The following is a 23,438-nucleotide window of genomic DNA, read 5'->3' on the forward strand; positions in this document are numbered from 1 at the left end:
TAGATAGGAGTTCATGTAAAGCTCATATCGATGTTAAAACGGACCAAAACAGTATTTTCATGTATAGATCAATCAGATCGTGTCTTTGAGCTTAGGCGGTTGTCAGGGAGCGGAAGATCTGGGCTAAAATCACGTAGTGGAAGCTTCCAGGTGCTGCGAGGGCTGATTCCTTCCACCTGTAGACAGAACCAAGCCGGCTGATTTCCCCTGCTTCCTGTCTCTAAGCTTCGCTAAGCGTATCCCGGCTGTACCCAGCTTCATATTTAAAAGACAGATATGAGTGTTATTGATCTTCTCGCCCATCTCCCGGGCAAGACAGCAAATAAACACTCGTCCCAAAACGTAGAATTAGTCCTTGGAGTGATTGCGGAGCCATTTGCAGATGAAAACGCAGCTTATATAGGATGAATGAAGAGACATGAGGCACTTCATTTTGAAATGTATTTCCCTAATCAAGTTTGTCGCCTCAAATCCAAGTGCTCCAGTCGTGTTTGGAGCAAAGCCCTCTCGATAAATAATGACATACATATGAAAATACATCGAAATCAACAAACTGTATTTATAATGTCCACCTCTAGGTGCATGGGCTGTTGGAAGGCTGTGTTCCCCAGTGAAAGGTCACTGTAGCAGGCCTGCACCTGCAGCCCGGGGCTCCTGGAACCACTCTGCATGGCTTTAAGGACACCGGAGGCTGCGATGCTTCCCAAGCCGAGGACCTCGCATATGCATAAAAAAAAACGTACGTAGAGCATGAAAGATTCAAACAAGTCATTACAATAGCTTCAGGGTCATGAGTGGGAGAGTGGGAGGGGGGGTGGGGGGGAATAAAAGAGGACAGAAGAAGCCTCGGGCCAACATGTTCACGTGAACCATGTGTCATAATAAGCTGTTAACATTTTACCACTCCGGTCCCCACTTCGCCCCGGCTCCCAGTGACCATCTCGGCGAATCAAATCAAACACCCACACAGACGCTGCCAGGTACGAATATGTAAACACACACACACACACACACACACACACACACACACACACACACACACTGCATCATAATTGTATGTATGCATACATCCTGCATACATACAATTATGCAACACGGATTCACATGTGGCCTCGCGGCGATGCCCTAAATGCCGACGGCACCGACTGAACTCTAGTAGCGAGCAGTTTGTTATGTACGCTAAGATTTAGTTTGTCATATAGTGAGTCCAGTAGAGTAGCTTGGGAAGGGGCTGGGGGGGGGGGGGGGACACTGGCCCAGCTGCTGCAGCTTGTCTCCAAATAGCAGGGCCCGAGGGATGATGACCCCGGTACACACCATCTCCAGCCTCATTACAGCAGTCACAATAGAGCAGAGGTGCAGCAGGCAGGGCTTAAAATAATATCTTCCATAAAGCTGACAAGCACTCTATGTATGAGGGCCAGGCTGTGACAATAATGTAGACAAGTCATTCTGTTCAGCTGAGAATACTTAAATATGACCTTGCTTAGAAATCCAGGTCCACAACACCGACAGCATTTTCTTCAGCTCGTTAAACGTCTTCAATATTATGGAAAATGCCAAACAACAGGTGACATCAGGGAAGATAAATCATACATGAAGATATAAAACAGAGATTTGCTGTGATTTTGGCATTTGTGCTCAATAAATGATCCAAACGATGGATCGATTATGAAAGAAAATAATCGTTTCTGCAGTAATTCCAGTTCATTTAGAGAACAGATTGAGAGGCTTTTTCACCTGGACTACAAACCCGCCGGCCCCACAGCTGGGAGAGAGACACACAGGACGAACAAGAGAATCACCTCTCTGATCTGCATCAAAGCAAAACCACAGACAGTCACTCAAACACTCAAGCAGATATGCAAACTGAGAGCATCTGTAAGGAATCCGGGAATCAATTCCTGGCACCGCTGCCGTTTTCGGGACGTAGCGTCCCGCAGAACGTCTGCGTGAGTGATCGAAGCCTGGAACCCGGAGATACGGAGGGCTCATTTCCTCAAACTAATCTCGCAGGGCTAAAGTTTTGGTGGAAAACATGTCAAGAAAGTGTTGTGGCTTAACAAAGCTGTTTGCAGATCAGAATGTTAATCTTCGGGTGGGCTGAAGAAAGGGAGGTGGAGATGCATACAGCTGTAAGGTGTCAGGAAAGAGGGGAGGGTATCTATGATATACTGTATATCACTTGTAATTGGTAAGTATGTGTCGTATTATTGCAAATATAAATTTATTTATCTGTGACCTGGAGATGGGGAGGCTGTGTGACCTTTTAGTTTTATGTGAAAGTGGCATAAGTTTCTATTTCTAAATCTAATACACTTGTTTATGTATGTTATGGTGGATGTAGACATAAAGGATTTGTCAACAAAAGTTAGATTTTCAGACTGATAATGAAAATGTCACATATTTTCCAGGATCAGGGCATCGACGGGATGCTTTTTGTATTTGTGTCCGTAATTTTGCACAAATTTTTGTATAAAGATGTTTCCAAATGACCGTCTTTTTGATTAGTTGAATCCTTAGAAACTATTTCTAACATTCCAGAGATGTATTAACTTCCGCTTTTCACACTAAGAACATTACGATGACGAAGGATCAGCTTTCGGACGGAGGTGACATGTTGAAATAACAGTACTGTGGTGAAGCGGAAAAAGAGGAGAATAAAAAAAAAAAAGCAAGAGTGGAAGTTATAACTTGTCCTTTGCTCAAGAAGAACTCTTGTATCTCCCTTTCTATCTTATCACCCACATCTCCCCTTTATCTTGCCATGATCACTCCTTGCCGTCCTCTTCTGCCCTTTCTTCCCCTTTAATTGGAAACCTTCCCCTGCTACGTCTCTCTCCTGACTTATCTGGATGACTCTGCCCTCTGTTACCTGCATTTATCCCTCTGTCGCCACTCCGCTGCACTCCTCCATCACTCGTCCTCCTCTGCATGTCCTTTACCCGGGGCAACAGCCCCATCTCATCCATTGCACACCCGTCTCCTCTCTGTCATACACTCCCCCTCCTCCCCCTCCTCCCCCACCACCGCTCGCTCTCGCCTTTTCTTCCCTGCAGCCGTGTCGACGAGACGAGCTGTCTGTGTGTACCATACACTGATCTCGGCAGACACCTGTTCCTCCCCCCCTCCCTCTTTTCCCTCCCTCCTCACACACACACACACACACACACACACACACACAGAAGGGGATGACAGCGAAAGTGTGAAGCAAAACGCTCCAGTGAATAATTTAAGTCTCTACAGTAGGGAACCAAAATGGAGCCTGTCAAACTGACGGATCCATTGAAACAGCAAGGAGACAGGTCGCTCTCTACCTGGAGTCCGATACTGTGCCTGGAAGTGACGGACCCATTAACGATTCCTTCTTATCTCATTACATTTTAAACTGCAATAACCTTTTTTGAAAGGTTAAAAAATGCTGATTACCCAGCATTCCCTTACCTCACTTAAGTGCTGCAAGGTGAGTCAATAGACCCCGGGATCAATGCTGCAGTGCTGCTGGTATGAGTTTGATTCCTACAGAGTTCAAATATTGATCCGTGTATTCGGGATTCACGGTGGATGGGAACGCCCCGAACGCAAGGAGCACGGAAACCTAAACAGCAGAATGCTACGCTGTACAGCAGAGGAAGAGGAAGACGAAGAAGAAGAGAGCAACCCGTGGGCGGCAAACACTCACAGTTCGATGGCTTTGTTCCACATGATGACGTAGCCTGAGAGCATGAAGGACTCCACGTTGACGATGTGGATGTTCCCTCGTTCGGTGCCGATGTACAGCCATTTACTCTGGAAGGGCAGGTGGCAGAACGTTATTCTGTGAAGAGAAGGAGACGCCAGTTAAAAGAGGAGAAGAGAAGGACGAAGAGGTGGAAAGACACATACAGCCGAGAGACAGAAGCTTCTCAAAAATAAATCACGGGAGGCGAATTATGCAAAACTTTGAGGGGATTATTTGCCACTCCGTCAGGTGGATGCACTTGAAATGAGAAAACCAAAGACTTTTCAAATCATTCAATTAGCCGCCTCCTCTCCAGACCTATAGGGGTACACGAGGGCAAAGATTCACCCATAATCCTCCCGTTTTCATCATCGCTTCCCCGTCTCCTCCTTTCATCCATCCGTCAGACTCAGGTTTAATGAGAGGTGAGAAACCTTCCCTCCTCATGTGGCTCTCCATTCATCTTCTCATCCTTTTTTCATCATTTCTTTCATCCATCCTTCAACTCAACCTCCAATCCATCCCAGGAATAATAATGTACAACCTTGGTAATCCGCCTCGCTAATATTTCAAGGTAGCCAAGCTCCTCCAGTGATCTTTTTTTATTTAAATGCAGAGCACTTTGAGCTGAAACCTGTGGACTTCAGCAGCCTGCATCTATTAGACACTTCTGGACAATCAGATGGGAGAGTAGGATGTTGTATCATCCCCTTTTGACATTTGATTTATTATTCCCAACAGGAAGGACTCACTGGCGTATTTGCCTCATGCTGCTCATATTGCACAAAATAACCCATCTGCACAATAATAATAATATACAAATGTAAAATCTGCTGTGAAAAGGCGCTTTAAGTAGCTACAGTTTTCTTTTTATGGTCCGATGAGATGGTAATGATGGTAATAATGAATTAATAAATCAGGCATTAAACATAACACCGAGGCCTATCACTCCTTTACCCATGCTTCGTCTTTCCAAGCTAGAGAACATCATATCCCTGTTCTAGCAGATATATATAATAGGAACATTTTTAATTTTAATTTACATAAATATTGTAAATACATCTTAATTCAGAGTATCTGGAAAAGCATTCACCATCAACATCTTTCATTTGCTTCCCCTTCAATACACTCATGGCAAATAAAACGTAACATTTTTAAACACTTTGTTAATAAGGAAAGATTCTTCTTCTCCCGACCGTAACCACATGTTTTAGAAACCTAACAATCAACTCAGACTTTCGTCTCTCAGTCTCTGTTATGAAAGTCGTGCCATTTGTACCTGTGAAGTGAAAGAATGGGACACTTCCCAGACTGGAAATAACACAGCCATACTGTATTTTGAAGTAGAAAGGGTTCAACAGGAACGTAGCATTATACTGTATAGATATATACACACACTTAACATGTATACAGCAACACAGCAAGACGTGGATTTGTGTAAACATGCCCTTGCAGTGACTTTGAGCGTCTTTCTTGTGTGTTTTAATGCCCAGAAACACTCTCTCTCCCCCTTCTGTGAGTCTCTCACTGTTGCTGCAGGGCTGAATTGAGAGCAGCTTTCCTACTACAACACACACACACACACACACACACACACACACACACACACACACACACACACACACACAGTCATAAATATATTCATTTTCATGGAGGAATCGAGCTACTTGACATAAATCTCCTCCACACAGCCCAACATGCGCAGGAAACAACACTTAAACACACTAACCTACATTAACAGCAGGAACATCTGGCCTGATCCAATATGACAGTGAAACTGTGAGAGCTGCGTATGCTCCTTTAAGTCTCATCTGACCGGGCACGATGACTAAGAGCAACATCACGTTCTTGCAATCCTTTCTCCTCCAAAATACATGAAGACACACACCGTCGAAGATGCATTTCGGAGGGGAAAGTAATTTCTAATTATGCAAATTGCTGGTACGTGAACACCATGTTGCAGAAGCAGGAAACGGCTTACTTTTGAACAGATGCACACAGTCAGACTGCAGACTCAATACGGATGAGATGACTAAGAGCTACATGACTTTTCATGTCGACTTGTGGCCGACTGTCTGCTGTCCACTGTCCTTTTCCATCTGGACAAACAGATGTGACTCATATAAGGGAAACCACATACGTTGCAACTGGTGTACATGCATTCACGTGGCTGATAGGACTGATACGAATGTAGCCCGACCGATAAAGGATTTTGAAGGCTGATACCGATACAAATGTTTGTTGATTTAAAAATGAAATATTCCGATATATCGGCCGATATTTTTAATTTTTTTTAATTTCAGAAACGTGTAACAAAACATTAACAGATTTCCCTTCACTAAAATAATATGATAATGCAGTTTAAAAATAAATTTGTTTATTTTATCAAAATATATTTAAGTTCTGATAAATAAAATGTATAAAAATACAAACTGAAGATATTAAACTTAAAGTCCTTTGAACAAAAACACAATAACAACAACAACCAAACACAAAGTTACCAGTATTAAAAGACTTAAGCTTCATAAATATAACTTCAAACAAGACTGAGACAAATTCTGTTACGTTCTATAAAAGTGTTTCGTCCGTTTTTATTTTATTTTTAAAATATTCATTTATCGGCCATTATAAATGCCGATACTGACAGTTTGGAAAATGCCTAATATCGGCCGATAATATCGGCCCGCCTATATATCGGTCGGGCTCTAGTATGCATTGTAATTGCATATGCAGGGTTAGTAAATATGCTCAACCTGTGTACGTAAAGTGTGAGAGCCAGCAGAGAGTCAGAGGCAGGAAGCAGAATTATACAAATTTGCTCGCTGGTTCGGACTCTGTGCATCCATTCCTCTCCGTGTGTTTGCACGCAACCCAATTGTTTGTGCGAGTGCACTCACGTACGCGTCATTGTGTTCACACTTGTGCGAGCGTGCGGGTCTCCTGGTGAAATCTCCAGCTTCAAGTGGTCACGACACACAAAAAGGCAGCTGCCAGCTCGCAGGCTCAGGGCCAAACACGCCGCCGCAGAAATGACAGACGCCCGCCACACACACGTCTGAGGCCAACTACATTGTGGGCTAAACGTACGAGAGCACGGTTCCCTCGCGAATGAGATACTTTACAAAAGCCCACATTTGCAGTACGTGGTTTTATTTGATGTTTCTACCAAAGAGAGTTATCGCTACAAATGTGGGCTCGCCTATCATTAGACACATCCACCGCTTTGATCTAAACTACCTGGATTTTGTGATCATTTCCTTTTTCTGAACAATGATTTATTCAATTGCCCTTGAGCAAAGCACTGACCACTTTGAAATCATGGGGTTCCAGTAATGAGTAACCCACTGCTGCAGCAAAGCAGTTAAAGGGACTCATAATAGAACACCGACTGAGTTTTTAATATCATGTCTCCAAACATATTTACTGCCGGTGTGCACAATGATGGCAGGGGAGCAGGCTGACAGAAAGGAAATTAGGGCCATGTTTCAAAATATAATACTTGTCACATATTGTATAGTAATCAAATATTTGTTATTCCTCTAACAAAGGAGTTTTTACAGATACTCCTTTAGGCATTACCTTAGAATTGATTCAGACGATGACAATGCAGAAAACAAAGCTAAATAAAAGTGGATTAAGAGCTGAACAGCCTTTAGATGATGGAGAAATCCCCCATCAAGAAAACACAAAACAAATAGACATACAGTATGCATGTGGTTATTTGGTCTGTTTTAATCTGGTGAGAGGCCAGAGACCCCAATCTATGGACAGTTAATTAAGAGGAATCTAATCTGATAACACACACACACACACATTCACACACTCTCTCTGCTACATACACACAGAGCACCTGCAAAAATCCAGCCTAGTCTAAGCGTCGTCACTGTTAGATTCACCTTCACAGTTTTTAATGTGCATTTCCACAGAGAAAGGGAGAAGTGAAGAATATGTTCTTGCCAGCAGCAAATTTAATCGGTCAAATATCTAAGTATACTCTAATTGTCTGAATTAATTAACTGCTTTAAAGTACTTCAAGTTAATTAATTGATGCCCTACAAATGTCGACGGCTAAGTAGATATTTTAAGGTAGTACCTGAGATTCAGGCTATTTACCCCCGCCCCACTTATCATCTCCACTCATATCACCCTGCATTGAAGATAGCTTCCACATCTGCAGTGCATTCCCGTGAGGCCGGGAGGTGACGAGAGCAGCCTACGCCAGCATGACTCGGCAGGATTTCTTCTTTCTGGGCTCCCTCCGTCCCCACACTCCTACTCACAGACTGACTCACTGCTCTCTGGCTGAGGCCCAGTCTGTCTCAACTCCTCCTCTCCTCCCTCCTAGTGCCTGTGATCTGATGTGAATGGATGCTGACGCTGGGGGGGGGGGGGGGGGGGGGGCTTTCTGCAACACTGCTTTCACCCATCAACTCGAATTCTGATCAGAGGAAGGGAGGAGAGAAGAAGGAAGGAAGGTGGGAGAGAAGGATTCGTTTCACGTATGGGACTGGGCCGATGAGAGGAACTTCTAAAGGGGAATAAGGGCTATGTAGAAAATACATGTGTGAAAGGAAAATAAGTGAGTGGAGACTTTTTGTAAGCCCATTGACGTGAGTCATATCATACATACAGTTACATTTATTTATGGTAGCAAGGAAAGAAGTTATTAGCAAGAGAGCCTGAGTTATTCAGCTCGGGGCTCTACCTCTATAGTCAATGCAAAAAAAAGGAAAATGCTCCAGTCGGTCTGCAGCACCATAGCGTGCCACAACATCAGACTAACGCCTGGGGACCTTTGTTGCATGTCACACCCCTCTCTCGCCTTTTTCCAGCCTATTTACTGTCCAATAAATAAACTAAAAAATGGTGTAAATCTTCTCATCTAACTCACAGCAAAAAATACATTTGGTAAATTTACCAAAATTACAACAATTCCTTAAAATACAGGCAATTGCCACAACAATTAGTTAATGTACCTAAATGCATTTGTAGACGTTTAAATACAAGTCGTTTTTTCTTGCCTTGTGACAGGTTTTTGTTCCTTTAGTTTGTTGCACCCTGTTAGGAGGCTGTTCTGGTTGGGTGACTGTCCTTTTGTTGACGAGGAAATGGCTGCTGCCCCCCCGTCCTCTGTCTGCACCCTGACAAGCTAAAGTCACGCTTTAAACAAACAGACAGAGAGGGGAAAACAAAGGCGCGACGGGAAAGGTGGGAGATGAGATAGAGTGGCAGCGGGTGACTAAGACTTTTATAGGTTTTACAGATCTGCCCGATTCAATCCAACGTGTCTGTCTCACCAACCGTATACGCTCGGCTTCACACCGACAGCCACTCTTACCCTCAGACGACACTTCAAACTGATCTTCTAGTAACCATTTGGAAGTGTAACCTGATGCCATTCCTTTTGACAACCAAATTAAAAAGCCTGGATCTGAGCAACAACGGCGTGCATGACTTTGATAAAGAAATAAACAAAGCAGAGATATATTTAGAGCCTTTAGAGCCAGAGGAGACCTTAAAAGCTCATCAAAGTGCAAAGACTCATGGCTAAACGGTGTGGTAGGAAAGTTGAAATAAGGTGGGCTCAACAAAACCCTGATGGTCCCATTAACTGTGGAGGCTGCTCCTTTGGGGCAGCTATTATATTAATGGAGGTCTGTGGGGTTGTGTATCAGTTCACAGAGTGGGAAAATGGAGTGCTGATCAGCAAACACTTGAACACAATAAGATACAACTACCTTTCATATGAAACATTTCATATGCTTGACTAAAGAGGCACAAGAATATGTGAGGCCAAGTAGCATCCCCCCCACACAATGCTACATTGAACCACCAAAGGCAATCCAACGGCATTAAAAGCACAACAAGCGCCTTAAAGCCAATTAGGAGGTGAGTCGTCAAAAAACAATATACCTTTTACATGCAAGTGAGTTGGTCTCACAAAAGTTCATCATCTAAATGCATTTTGCTCCATGCATCATGATCTATTATTGCATACTCTTGTTCAGAGCCCAGCTACCCAGCATGCAGCGCTAACAGACACAGAAAAAAAGAGCCTTGACAGATTGCCAGTATGTTACAGACCTAAAGGGCAACGCATGCAACAATGTACGACAAGCATCGATGCACACACGGCCATTATTTTGTATACAGTCCCACAAAGGGGCCGAGTCTCGGAGCCTGTCAACATGTCAGGGTAAGCAAATGTTCTTTTTTTCCCCAGCATCAATGTGTGATTACATCAAAGATCCTGGATCTGCGTCTATAAGACACATCTGGTGCTTCGGTCATCAAAGAAAGCAATCATTTGCAACGCTGCTGGTGTTTGTTGTGTATAGTAGACAAGCAGGATGTATGGTCCAAGTTACCCTCCCTTTCTCAAATTCCACCTTCCTCCCTCTTCCTCACAAGCCTCTTCATCCACTTCTTTCCACTGCTTTAGTTTAACTTTCTCCTCATCCTCTTCCAAATGTCTCATATGACTTTGCAGATTCTCCTTCCCATCTTGAGGTCATCTTGAGATGCAGCAGCTCTCGACGCTTCCTTATGCCGCCGTGTCTCCAGGTCGCTGCGTTTGGACGCCGGTGCTTATTAAATGTCACAGGCGGTCAAGCGCCACCGTAAGAACACAACCCGCCCTTAAAGCCGCTGCCGGCCACCTGTCCATCACATCAGCGCCGCCTCGGATCATCGGCTGTGACGTTTAACCCATTTGCCGCTTTTCGCTGTGACAGATCACCGGCCATTGATATGATTGGCTCTGATGGGTAAACGCGGCGTCTGTGATTGTAGGAGACAGTGGACAGCAACTTCCTTGAGGTGAGGTGATTCTGCACACAAAATCACATTTTTATGCATTTATTTTTTTTTCGCTTGAGAGCCTTGGATATTGGATTGTCCTTGAAGTAGACCCAAGGAGGACGGTGGTGCTAACTGTATAACCACATGTAATAACGGTAGTAGAAGGTTGACAGGAAATTAAGGCAGGGGTTCCCAAACTTTTCAGCCTGCGACCCCCAAAATAACAGAGACTGGCGACCCAAATATCCCTGGAGGTGACTGAAACATAAGAATACGCACTAATAGGCGTATCCAAACACGGGCAGAACAGAACAGCCTGACAACTACGATATGATTTAACATAAACAATTTACGATAAGATAAAAGCTGAATATTGCAGTCAAAGTAATCTCCAAGTAACTTATGAGTGAACATCGTTGCTGTCGTGTGCAAAATTCATTTTGACACAATACTTTCATTTCCATGTTACTAGAAAAACATCTCGGCATCTCGCGACCCCCCATTGGTGTCTCGTGACCCCCCGGGGGGTCCTGACCCCCACTTTGGGAACCCCTGAATTAAGGGATAGAGAAAGTCGGGAAAATACCACATAACCACATATTTCTGTATTAATGACTATCATAATGATTAGGATTACCAAATAAATCTGAATCTCAGTAGTTTTTTTAATTTCTCACAGCATCTGCCAAAGTGTGTGAAAGTTGAGTGTGTGTGTGTGTGTGTGTGTGTGTATAACAACCTGCTTTTGCAAACCATCAGGTGTTTGGGTCAGTTCACACCTGTACTCCAGTGATGGGAAAGCCTCAAAGGCAGAGTAAGTGACCCAAATAATGAGTGTTCAGATAGAGACCCACCCACACACACATGGGGAGAGAGAGAGAGAGAGAGAGAGAGAGAGACAGAGAGAGAGAGAGAGAGAGAGAGAGAGAGAGAGAGAGAGAGTTTTGCGAGCGTGCAAACACATTTTGCTGTTTGCATACAGAACGACAGTCAGAGAAAACTAACGGTTCACACGGGCAGCAAACTGTGACACCGGGCCCTCGGAGAGGCACGCTTGGCGTTGCACCAGAGCGAGTGTGATGGCGTACTTGTGGAGAAAAAGAGAGCGGCGGCGACACACACACACACATGGAATTAGCAGAAGGCCTTTTCCCTCTCGTCATGTGCAGCTCTCTTACCTCTCTTTGCTGAACTTGAGGGAGTGGAGGATGGCCGGTCTCTTCTGCCTCAGGTTCCACAGGTGAACGCTGTCATCAGCCAGAGCGCTCACCAGCGCCCCCTGTCACAACAGAAGCCGTATTTCATTTAACATTCAAAAATATTTTAAGGCTATAACGACATCATTTGTCCATAAACATGTCTCCGGACTGCACATGATGTCTGGGAGCGTATGAGTCAGACTCCCTGGGAACGGATTTTAAACCGGGCAGCTTCCTCCCAGGTAACCACGATGATTCATAACAAGTATATAGATGCACGTCTGTGTAGGAGGCAACTAAAATCGTCTGAGACACAACACACACACACACACACACACACACACACACACACACACACACACACACACACACACACACACACACACACACACACACACACACACACACACACACACACACACACACACACACACACACACACACACACACACACACACCTACTGCATTTCTCATTAACATAAAGTAAATCAAACTTTTTTAACTGTGAAATTTGGCCAAATTGTCTAATTCTACCCACAGTAGCATAAAAGGAAAAGCACCACTCACTGCCATTAAAAACATGGAAAGACAGGAAAGAGAAGCAGAAAAGGGAGGCGAGTTACTTTCACACTTCCAATACGATCAACATTGTTCATCCTTACTTACGACAGCACACAGTAGGAACTTTAATTTATGAATCTGCCCATAAATATTAAGAAGTGTACAGGACTTTTCTAAGACAAGTGCTGGTGCCTATTGGTGCGTCCAGATGCCCCACTGGAGTCATACATGTTTTGTGACGTACCTCATTGATGAGAAACTGTAACTGGATGACGGCCGCTCCACTCTCATGCTGACAGTAACACTCCACACCTGGACGACCAAACCTGAAAGGGTCTCTGTCAAGGAACGTACAGTAACACCAGAGGGATGCAACACCAAACCACATGGTTTTGTTTGCTGAGCCCAGTATGCATTGAATATTCATGAGGTGTTTGTTTCATTTTTAAAGGTCATCACTACACCCGACATCTGTAACCTGGTTACCTGCTACGGAGGAAAACGGAGTATCCACAGTTTTATTATCTGAAGATAATCTTATACACATGGCTTCATTTTACCACTCAGTTTTTTATTTTAAGAGAAAATGTTCTCAGAATAAAGGCATTTAAGAGCCAGCTACCCAACACTTTAATTCAGGTAAAGCGTCGCAGCAAAAGTCGTATGTTAGACGGCGCTTGGGAGGAATACAGATCGAGTCAAAACAAATTGGCCGCGCTGCGACGAAGAAAGAAAAATAACAGGATTGAGTGGGGGAGCAAATGAGAATTCAGATATTCAAATATACAGCAAATGAATCAGCAGAGAAGAGGTGGATATTATGTGAGCAGATGAGAAAATAATCGCAGGGAGGGGGGGGGGGGACAGAGAGAGAGAATACAGTTAAATAGAGATCGCTTGCTGTGATAGCAGATGCAGAGGAGAGAGAGAGAGAGAGAGAGAGAGCCGGAAGGACGGAGGATGGGAAGAAAAAAGAGAGAGATGAGGGAAGGGAGAAAGGACTGACAGAGAATTACTGGCTTCTCTTCCTGAGGAGAGTGAATGAGGGAGCTTACTGATTATATCCATTCATTCTTCCCAGGACTCTCAGGACTAAGGTGGGGGGGCGGCAATTTTTCATACAGGGGGCACATCGAGGTGTAAAACCCTGGGGACGACGCTATTGCTCATCATTAGTTAGTGTGTGTGTGTGTGTGTGTGTGTGTGTGTGTGTGTGTGTGTGTGTGTGTGTGTGAAGTGAAGTGGGGGGTAGGATGATGCGTTTCTGCACATGACCAGCTCCTGTTAATTGCCTGCTGCAGAGGAACCCGACTAAACCACAGTTTGACCCACGCAGCGACTTAAGAATACAGATTAAATCGAAACATTACCAGAGTATCTTCATGCCATCATTCCAACCGAGCACCTCATTTCTCCCCTCTAACTCTCACTTTTTTAAAAACGTGAACACACACACACACACACACACACACACACACAACAGGGGGGTTATAAGTAAGCACACGTATTTTAGTCCTTTCTTCTGCACAGCTCACATCATTTGGTCCAATAAATTACTCTCCATAGTATTTTGTTCGTCATTATATACGGCCGCAAGGTATTTCAGCTCGACTCAGTCGCCTCTGTGCTGCTGGGAAGCTCTTCAGGTGGATTATCTCCGACCTCCTCCTCCTCCAGGACGTACAATTAAAGAAGGGCAGCTCTGAGCCAGTGATGCCCCGAGTCCCTGACCACCAGACCTAAACTATGACACCCGGAGGACAGTCACCAAATCATTATCACATTCTTCTTCTATTCTCCTATATAACATCTCGCTTAAAACCTCTCGGGCTCAAACGATACATCTCTGCAAACCCTCAAGACCTCAAGTTCTGCCTCAATCCACTTTATCCTCCTGAAATTAAGAGAGGAGGTAGTTCAGTCATTGCTCTCAAAATATAAATGGAGATTTTCAACTATGCAGCTTATTCTAAGGCCACTTTATGTATGGTTATCAAAATCCATAGAATGTTGTTTGGGTGCCAATAGAGGATAATGTCTACACACACCAACAATGAAGAGCTAAACCACAACTTCAAATTCCTCCAGTGAGCACTGAGAGGACGTGCCTTCCTGTTTTGGTGCGAAAGCACACGGACAGTTAGCGTATGTATTCCTCCAGTGTTACTGCAGTGACAGAAAGCAGATGGGGAAACGACGCCCGAGGTCATAAACACAAGCCCGGCCCACCGAGCTGATCACTTGATGATAAACGTGTGAAGAGTCGGTCGTTAACATCCGATTGGAACAGGAGGGGAAAAAAGGGACCGTCTTGTCTTGTGTTCTGCTCTGCTTTGAAGCGTGAGGGGGTAAGAGAGAGAAAAAATCTAGAAATATTAGTGGAGTTTGCCCCCAACACACCAGGTTCTTAAAGTAAACCACAGCACGAAGATGAATCCTCAGGATTTAACACACATCCTTATGGTACATGACCACTGCTACACATTTACAATGGTGAAAAAAAGTCAATAAAACATGTTACTTTTCTATGTTCCTCCCAGAGTCAGTCCTAAAAAGAAGAGTTGCTGTTTGCAGGTCTGAGCAGTCGAACAGTTAAAGGTCTTCCTGCGTTGCAATGAACTTAAAAAAAGAAAGAAAAGTTCTCCCACTGTAAGAGAGAGAAGCAAATTAGATCATCGGCGTGAACAGAATCAGTGTCACAGCCAGTGGATGAGGACAGAGGACCCCGGTGCTCCCTCCACTTGACCTATATGGCTGCGATGCCCGGGGACAAAGCCGCTGGCTACACGCTGTCACAGGCCGACGTCCATGTAGGTCAAAACGTGCAAGTGAGGCAGAGCTAGCTTAGATCAGCTCATTTAATGAGCATCGTGATGCATGGGATGCCTAAAAGCTTTCGTTATGTTTGTTTTAATGCTTTCCGAGCACAGAGAGGGGGAGAGAGAGAGAGAGAGAGGCGTCACCTTGAAGGTGATCACCGGAGCAGGCCATTCATCTTCATAAGCTGCTGTTCTGCAAAACTGAATAGATGCCCCCTGAATTCAGGATGGAGGGAAATAAACTCAGGACAACAAAAAATGAAGTCAGTTTAGGTCACCAAGTGGGAATAGTTCCTTTATGCCTGAATAATAGGCATCAAAACAATCCCACATGTAGTCTGGAGAGCAAACGGACACGCTTTGTGTTTCACCTCTGCAGCCAGAGTGGATGTGCATGCCTTTTATGTGTAACCTTCATGCATGCGACGGTGCCCGTGGAGTTTGTTAGTCGGTGGTTCGGGCACAAAATGACTTCATTGAAAAACCTTTGCCTAATGGTTGCCCCGGCAACCGAATACTTCAGGTTCACAGAAAAAAGACAGGGACGGATTAAAGGTCGTGCTCGCACATTATCATGAAGCATCATAAACACATCCCGCAAAATAACTTCAGACCATCACAGGGAAGGGGAAACGTGTGTTTCAAGTGAATGTTGGCACAATAATTATCCTCAAAATGCAGAAGGCTGCATCAAGACAGCGAATCAAATGGGAGAAGACTTGGCTTCAGTGCATAAAGAGGCGTGCAAAGAAATGAGTCCCTGGACTGAATCTCACAAGTTGCAGTTGACTCAGGTTCTGTTTTCCTGTCTTTACATTTACATGCATTGGATTAGGAGACACAAGTGCTTGCAGAACAACTTACACGTTACATAAGGAGGCTGTTGAGTTCATTGCTCTAGTAAAACATGTCTTAAAAGTATAATATTCAACAATTTGTGCATAAAATAACCTCAGTGGGAAGAAAAAGAGTTGAAATACTAATAAAAATGTTTTTTGGGGTTGGCTGAGGTAGAAAAGTTGTATCAATAAAAAAAAAATGTGAGAACTAAAACAGGCTGAATAAATCATCAATCATGAATCATGTGACTTAAACATAACACGAGGTAAAATGAATGATTTTATCTCATTGCGGCCTTTTCTTCCTTAAATTATTTACTAGGTTAACGTTACCCGCTATTTATCTCAATGGAGCCGTCGATCTCATACATCTCCTCAGATCTGGAATGATTTACCAAAGAAATGATGCGTAAAAATACACCTCACAGATGAGTGATAGTTTGTAGGAAGTTTTATCTCAGTAATCGATTGAGTCTGAATGAAATTAATGCACAGAAGAGATTTACAATTTTAAAAAGTCGTGTATATAATTTGTTTTATTCACATTACTAATTCTAAAAAGCAAAAAGGACCACTTCATCTTGAAAGTAACACTCTGTCTGTGCTTTTTATTCGTATGGATTTGGATTCTGCTGCCCTCAATATGCGTTGGTAATTCAATCTTTGCCCGCTGCGTGAAAGCTTTTACATTTGTTTGTTTGTTTTTTTGCAAACCTCCAACACCGGGCAGCTATTTACCACCGTTATGTCAGAACGCATTTCCTATAAAAACAAATATATATATTTCCTCCGGCAGTGTGTCTTTGCCTCGATTTCACGCCAGTGTGGGAAATGACATCATTTCAATTTCTGTGGGTTGTTTTCACATCAGCTTTTGACACGCTATAATAACATTTACAAAATGCTTCAGAGGATTAAAGAAATAAAGGCAGTAGGGGACTCAGGGTGCCCATAATGAAGAGAATCATACTTTTTTTTAGGATTCTTGAGCCAAATGTTAGGTGCATTAGCCTGTATGTGATTAATTGAATGCACAGGATGAGAATGAAAATGGAACATTACTGGTCAAACTGTGACTGACAGCCGCTGCAGTCTCTGGAGCACCACAAATGCCGGAGAAATCAAATAAACCACATCACGAGAAAAAGTTCCTCGACATCTCGGCGGCCGTCGTCAAATTGTTTCCAGCGTTTTAACAAACACGGGCCAAAGTTACGCTGAAGTGCCTCGACTCCATCCACACGGGACCGGCTCAGTAGGACACGTGTCACAACCGCTGACAAGCGCATTCTTCATTCCACTCTAACCGAGCGAGGTCTCCATCTCGCCGCGCTGCACCACTGCTGGGAGTGGACAGACTGACCGCGGGCAGCGAGACGAGAAGACGGGGAGAATGGAGGGAGACAGAAAGTGGGTCAGCCTCACGTCTTGTCAAGCCAAATGAAAATGTTTTCCCGAGCTATTCTGGAAGTCAAAGTTGACTTGATAATCCACTTTTATATTGCTCCCTTCATATTTATTTTTGTCAAAGCCACGGGCAACTCTCCCGACGGATGAAGGTGAGTCACCGGGCATCTGGCAAAGCAAAGTTGTCATAGAGAGAATTGGCCCGGGTACCTTCGGAAAACAGACTGCAGGTTTTGTGAAACCGCGTTATCCAGGAATAGAGTTGATCCTGATAAGTGTAATTGAATAGGGATGAGCCTGTATTGCACATGAGAGAAGGTTTGGCTTGCTGCTCGTCTGCTCACTTCAAACACGTCGTGCTTCGGTATATTTGTAGGTCTGTGAGAGGAATAAATAGAAAAAGGGACGGCGAGAGGATGCAGCTTTTTGGATGAGAATAGAAAGATCCAGAAGGATGGGCCGAGGAGGAGGGTGGACAAAGAACAGAGGCATGTTTTCAACGGTGAGGCAGGATAGAGACGTGGACGTGGAGATGGGGAAACAGTGAAACGGAGGAGAGAAAAAGAAGAGAGAAGTGATTAATGGAGGGAAAAGAGGGATGAGGGAGAGGCACTGAGAGTAAGAGCAAGCCTGGGAGCACTGAGTTGCTATGACGTTGGGCCTGAATGACGTCGAAGCTAGCCACTCATACATCACCCTGCCAGGGAGGGAGGCGTGGCCTCGGGGCACAGGCTGCTCTGAACGGGACCGAGAGACAGCAATGAGGCGATGGAAGCTGGGCGGCAGGAAAAAAAAGGAAGGAACAGACAAACAGGCAAAAAAAAAAAGTAGTCAAGGGAAAACAGAAAGATAGAAAAAGAAATGAGGAGGAGAAAGGCGGGGGAGAACAACAGAAAAGCGAGCAAACGTTTCAGTAATAAGCCTCGGGAAACAAAAACGCACCGCAACCACAAAGGACTCGGCTCAGCCGTTCATCCACACATTACTCAGCTCCCATTTGGACGCCCTACCCTAACAAATCATCCATAATTCTGCAACCCACCTTGACCTCAGCATACATCCCCCCCTCCCCGGCTGCCTGCGGCTGTTTACATCAGGCTTAAAGGCTGCAGAGGGAGCTGCATCTCCATTCCTTTAGGCCACGATGCATCCCTGCACCATGGCTGCTTCCACCAGAGGGCTTTGCTTTACCTTCCCGAAGTCATCGCTCCTCCCTGATGATGATTTTAGCTTTTTTTTTATTTTAATAAAAGCTTTTTTAAAGGAATGATTATGTTTTAAAAGCTTTTTAATTCTTTCATTAATTAATAAGTCCCTATATTGTCTTTAAAGAGGAGAAATGAAAGCATATCCTAGCCTTTTTTTTTTTTTTTTTTTTTTTAGCTGAGCAGCACACCGGTCAGTGAAATTTGAGAATATCTCAACTTGAGCAAAAATGTCCTTTAAACAGGTTTTCAGCTGTCGCTTAGCAACAGCAGGCACAATGACTCGCATCCTACCAAGGTGCCGGTGTCGACGGCGAGCATCAAAAGCTCTCCGGATGCAGGTCTTCACCCTCGTTGTAGCTCCTGAGGGCCCCTAAGACTTATTTGTGTTAATTTGTTTTCCTTCCCCTCCCTCGGGCAGAGCACTCGGTTGCACCAAATCCATCACTGACAGAGAGGAGCACGAGGAAACCACGAGATTCACGCTCCCTCACATGAAAAAAAAAAAAAGCCACGTATTGTCACACAATCATACCAAAGCGTATGCAAATAGCTCACAAACACAATCCTGAGGCGCCGACACACACGGCTCCACACACCGAAAAGGAAAGACCTAGAGTTTAGCAAAGCGGTGATTCATTTGTTTAACACAGTCCTTGTATAAATAATCTCCCTTGACACGTTTGATTTATTATGCAGGCAAACAATTAAACTGCGATGGGGCCGCTGAGTATTTGTCGCTGCCTCAGCTTCCAAACACTCACCTTGGGAAGCACTGCGACACACACACACACACACACACACACACACACACACACACACACACACACACACACACACACACACACACACACACACACACACACACACACACACACACATCTATTATAGTCCCTGTCCCTAAGATCCATCTCGATGACATTCTTGACAATGGCCATTTGCTGAGGTGCACAGTTCAACACTGCAGTAATCCGAATCCACGTAAAAAACGAGGCTTGTCCTCAGAGTTTGCAGGTAGAAGGCTGATCAGAGGCAAGAAGATGTGTCTAAAAAGAACCTGTACAGCACACGATATTAGGATATGACACAGATAACTGAGCCTGGATAGCCGTTTGGATGCGTTTACTGCAGAGGGAACGTTACACAAACTAGCCACCACCCTCTTGAGCCCTCTCCCTCGCTGACCTGTGAAGATTGAAACGCCGGTTGTACTAGAATCACAGCTCTATTAAGAAAGATTGTCTCTGAATTAGTCTGGACCTGAAACAGCAGAGGCGAGGGAGGCACAGTGGTGATACGCAGTAGAAATTGCAGCCCCCCCTTCCCCCACTTGCTGTAGGGATAATGTGGATTGTTGGCGTCTGGAGCACGGCCAGATCTGCCCAGTAGTAGGGTGCTAATAACCCAGTCCATCATCTATTTTTAGCAGGGAAAACTCAGCAGCGAGCTACTGTACGACCACTGCGAAGCAAATACTGTACATGAAAAGAGATGAGACAGAGGGAGGGGAGCGGAATAAAAGCACGGAAAGGAGCTTTGGAAATTCACTAGTACTGTAGAGATCGAAGGCGGGAAAGAGGAAGGGAGGGGGAGGGGAGACGGAGCGAGGATGAGACGGGAACGAGGAGTAAAGGGGTAAAAACTATGAAGAAACAATGTTGAGTCAGCAGAACAGCTTGTGGCCAAACCCTCCGGCAAAAACCATGCATAGCAAAGGAGAGAAAATGAGAAATGTAAGGGGAGGAGGGGGGATAGAACGGGACAGGAGGATGGACGAGAGAGAGAGAGTGCGACAGAAGAAAGAGAGGTGTTATATATGAACAGCTAGCATTCAGTTAGCATGATGAACCTGATGAGATTCTTTAGCTCTGCTACTGCAAATGTCAAACTGCTTAATATTCTCATTTACAGTGTGTGTGACAGACAGCGGCTTACTGCGAATCATGAGTTCTGCTGCTGTGATAGCAATGCAAAGCCAGTTAAAGGATTACGTTCCAACAGGCGATGGAGCTAAACAATGTCTGCAACTAACAAGTGTCTGCTATCACTGCTTCAAATGTGACTTTAGTGTTGGTTGTCTCGGGAGTCAACCTGGTGTCAAATTACAGGTAAATTAGTACAATTCACAGTGCTTTTGTGCGTTTTATCCACTGTGACCTGCCCGTTATAAGCTGGGGTACAATGTATTAAACATGAGTCCCGGCTTGTGGACCCGTGCAAGGACATCGACTCCATCTGCTGCTAACACACGCTAGCGCGCCGAGCCCCCAGTTGGCCAATTACAGCATGACCTGTGGTGGAAGCCAAGTCTCTCAACTCACTCTGCAGTCTGCATCAAATCTGCCCTCGGTGAGTGCAAACTTTACTGTAGTTTCAAGCTTTGCCCAGTGTCTCCTCCAGCCATGAAGCAAGATCAGATCAGTTTGGTCCGATTGTGTCCTAATTTAGCTGAAGATGGAGACAACATATAGCCAATGATGTAAATTACATTGCAACATAAAAATAAGATCTATATTTTTTTAGGAAAATCCAGCAAAGACACAGCTATGGGGGGAGGAGAGCATCACGGGGTCAGCAGCGGTCGGCCCGGCAACCAGGCACGACCACGTCGGCTCTTTGCGGCTATTTCTCGCTATGAGCCTGGAGTGGATACGCATGTCATCACAGCTCGGCTCAGCATGCCGTGGCTAAAGCGGACCAACCCCGTCTAATGGGGGAAAAAACCTACACATGTCTGTGTGTGTGTGAGCGATCATCGAGTTCCACATGTTCACCCGCTGGCCTCAGATTAAATCCCGAGGTTCATCATCCCTCATCCGTCCAGCATAAGAATTGAGAGGTCAAAGAAACGGCGAGTCAAGCCGGACAGTTCCAGCTTTGTATCTACATGAGCTCTCTGCTATCTCCTGTGTGTGATGTTTAATGATAAACCTGCATTGGCGGGTTGTTTGGCCATTTGGGGGGGGGGGGTTGGAAACGAGGTGTGAACACAACACTGACAGGTAATCCATTTAGGATTATATTACCGCGCCACGCTTTCAAATACGTCTTTAATTACAACGATCACTCCGTGTACCTCGTTAATAAAACAATTAACTGTGAGATCTATCTCAACACTTCAAATCAAAGCCATTTAAGTTTATTTTTGGACTGGGAAGGTTTCTCATTGGTCTATACGCTCCTAATTTGTTATGTAACAAGCGAGGAAGATGATATAAATGAAACATGAACCTCCAGGTCTCCGAAGGCATACTCCGGCAATTCCCTCGTTCCTCTCGCTCGCCTCGCGTGTTCACACTGTTATGGCTGGACTGCACATATTGAATATGATCAATCTATAAACAGAGAGTCCAAACAATGGGGTATGAAGTACGAGCAGGGGGAGGAGCAGGGACAAACCCCTCCCTGACATCCCATCAATTCAAACAGCATGTTTAACGTGCTCATTATCTCATTGTCAATGAGAAGGACCGATCCGGATGACATCCTCGTGTTATATATGGATAAAAAATAAACGTCATCCTCCACCCAATTAGTGCTGATGGAGAGGAAACAAGTAGAACAGTTTCAAAGACAAAGTGGACATCTGAAATGCAGAGGGGGAGAAACATGACTTGGCTATATATATATATATATATATATATATATATATATAGAGAGAGAGAGAGAGAGAGAGAGAGAGAGAGCAACTGTCGGGCTAAAAGTCTGTGACTGGGTTTCCTCCAGTCTATGAATAATGGATGTGGCGAATGGGAGCCAGCATATGCATTTAGACGGCTTTATGTATTACCCTTTCAAAGCGGTAGGGAGGAAAATGTTTTATTAGAATGTAACTTAATGCCAAATTAACCTTTAACACGTTCACACTGGGAGATAGTGGGTCTTTGTTTTTAAAACGAGCACCAAAAGGCAATTAAGTGCATCTGGGCCGAGGAGCTTCTCTCATCAAACACTCATCTAATCTTAATTAGAACTGCGCTCGCTATTATACTATTGTACTGTACTGTACCACACGTTGGCAGGTGCAACCCGGATGGGAGGAAACGGGAGCATTAAACTGAAAGTTATATCACATGCGAAGCTTAAAAAACGTTTTACAAACTAACGCAGTAATTAGGCCGGTCCCTGGAGCGATCCTCCCCGTCCTCCCAACTATCTCAAAGCAATCAAAGTCTTCTCTGTGTGTGTGTGTGTGTGTGTGTGTGTGTGTGTTCCCTCCTCCCTCCTCTGACACAAACACACACACACACTCATACACCCTCTGGCACTGATATCAAACAAATCTTTTCAAAAGGTAGGACCACGGGAGATTAGCCACCGTTGGCCTCCAGTGCGTTTCAATGTGCCAACCAATGCGGAGCCAGGCTCTACTTTTCAAGGACAGGTACCCGTAAGCTGCCAGCGCAGCAAGAGTCCGTAGATATCGCCAACGCCGCGGTAACACTCGACTGGCTGTATACTCACACCTCAACAACGGTGTGTGTGTGTGTGTGTGTGTTTGTGAGGGATCGACTGTTAAACTCAAAATCGGTTCCCATGCATCTGCTTAATGAGATAAAGAAAAAAATGGAAGCGATGACACGATGACATCGGAGAACTACAACACCAGCATCTATAGATTTATTCGGGGCTGATAGATTGAGTTATCCATACGCCACTCGCTGCTGGCCTGAATTCTGTTGTGTCCGCTTTAGGACTAATTAGACACACCGCTGGTTCATCGCACGCTTGTCACTTTGTCGATACGCCGCCGGAGAGGGGGCTCTTGTCAAAAGTGTCGTACAGCATATAAAATATTAATCGGAGTGCTGTCCTTAGCTATTTGATTTATGCAAGTCAGAAGCCAAGTACGCCCAGCACTGGACTAGAGGCTGCCAGTGAACACA

At 44.6% G+C, this 23,438-nt stretch overlaps 1 protein-coding gene across 3 annotated transcripts in view; it reads right to left on the reverse strand.

Annotated features, from left to right (window-relative positions):
- Positions 1 to 23,438, reverse strand: part of stxbp5a (syntaxin binding protein 5a (tomosyn)) — a 74,110-nt gene that overhangs the window by 33,590 nt on the left and 17,082 nt on the right. For all 3 annotated transcript variants that reach the window (XM_084030759.1, XM_084030758.1, XM_084030760.1), the window contains exons 3-5: positions 12,527 to 12,608; positions 11,701 to 11,801; positions 3,683 to 3,817 (exon numbers count right to left, since the gene is read on the reverse strand). In XM_084030759.1, coding sequence (XP_083886885.1) covers positions 3,683 to 3,817; positions 11,701 to 11,801; positions 12,527 to 12,608 — 318 coding nt within the window. The remainder of the gene's footprint in view (positions 1 to 3,682; positions 3,818 to 11,700; positions 11,802 to 12,526; positions 12,609 to 23,438) is intronic.

Source organism: Eutrigla gurnardus, assembly GCF_963514095.1.
Source record: "Eutrigla gurnardus genome assembly, chromosome: 16".
Lineage (NCBI taxonomy): Eukaryota > Metazoa > Chordata > Actinopteri > Perciformes > Triglidae > Eutrigla > Eutrigla gurnardus.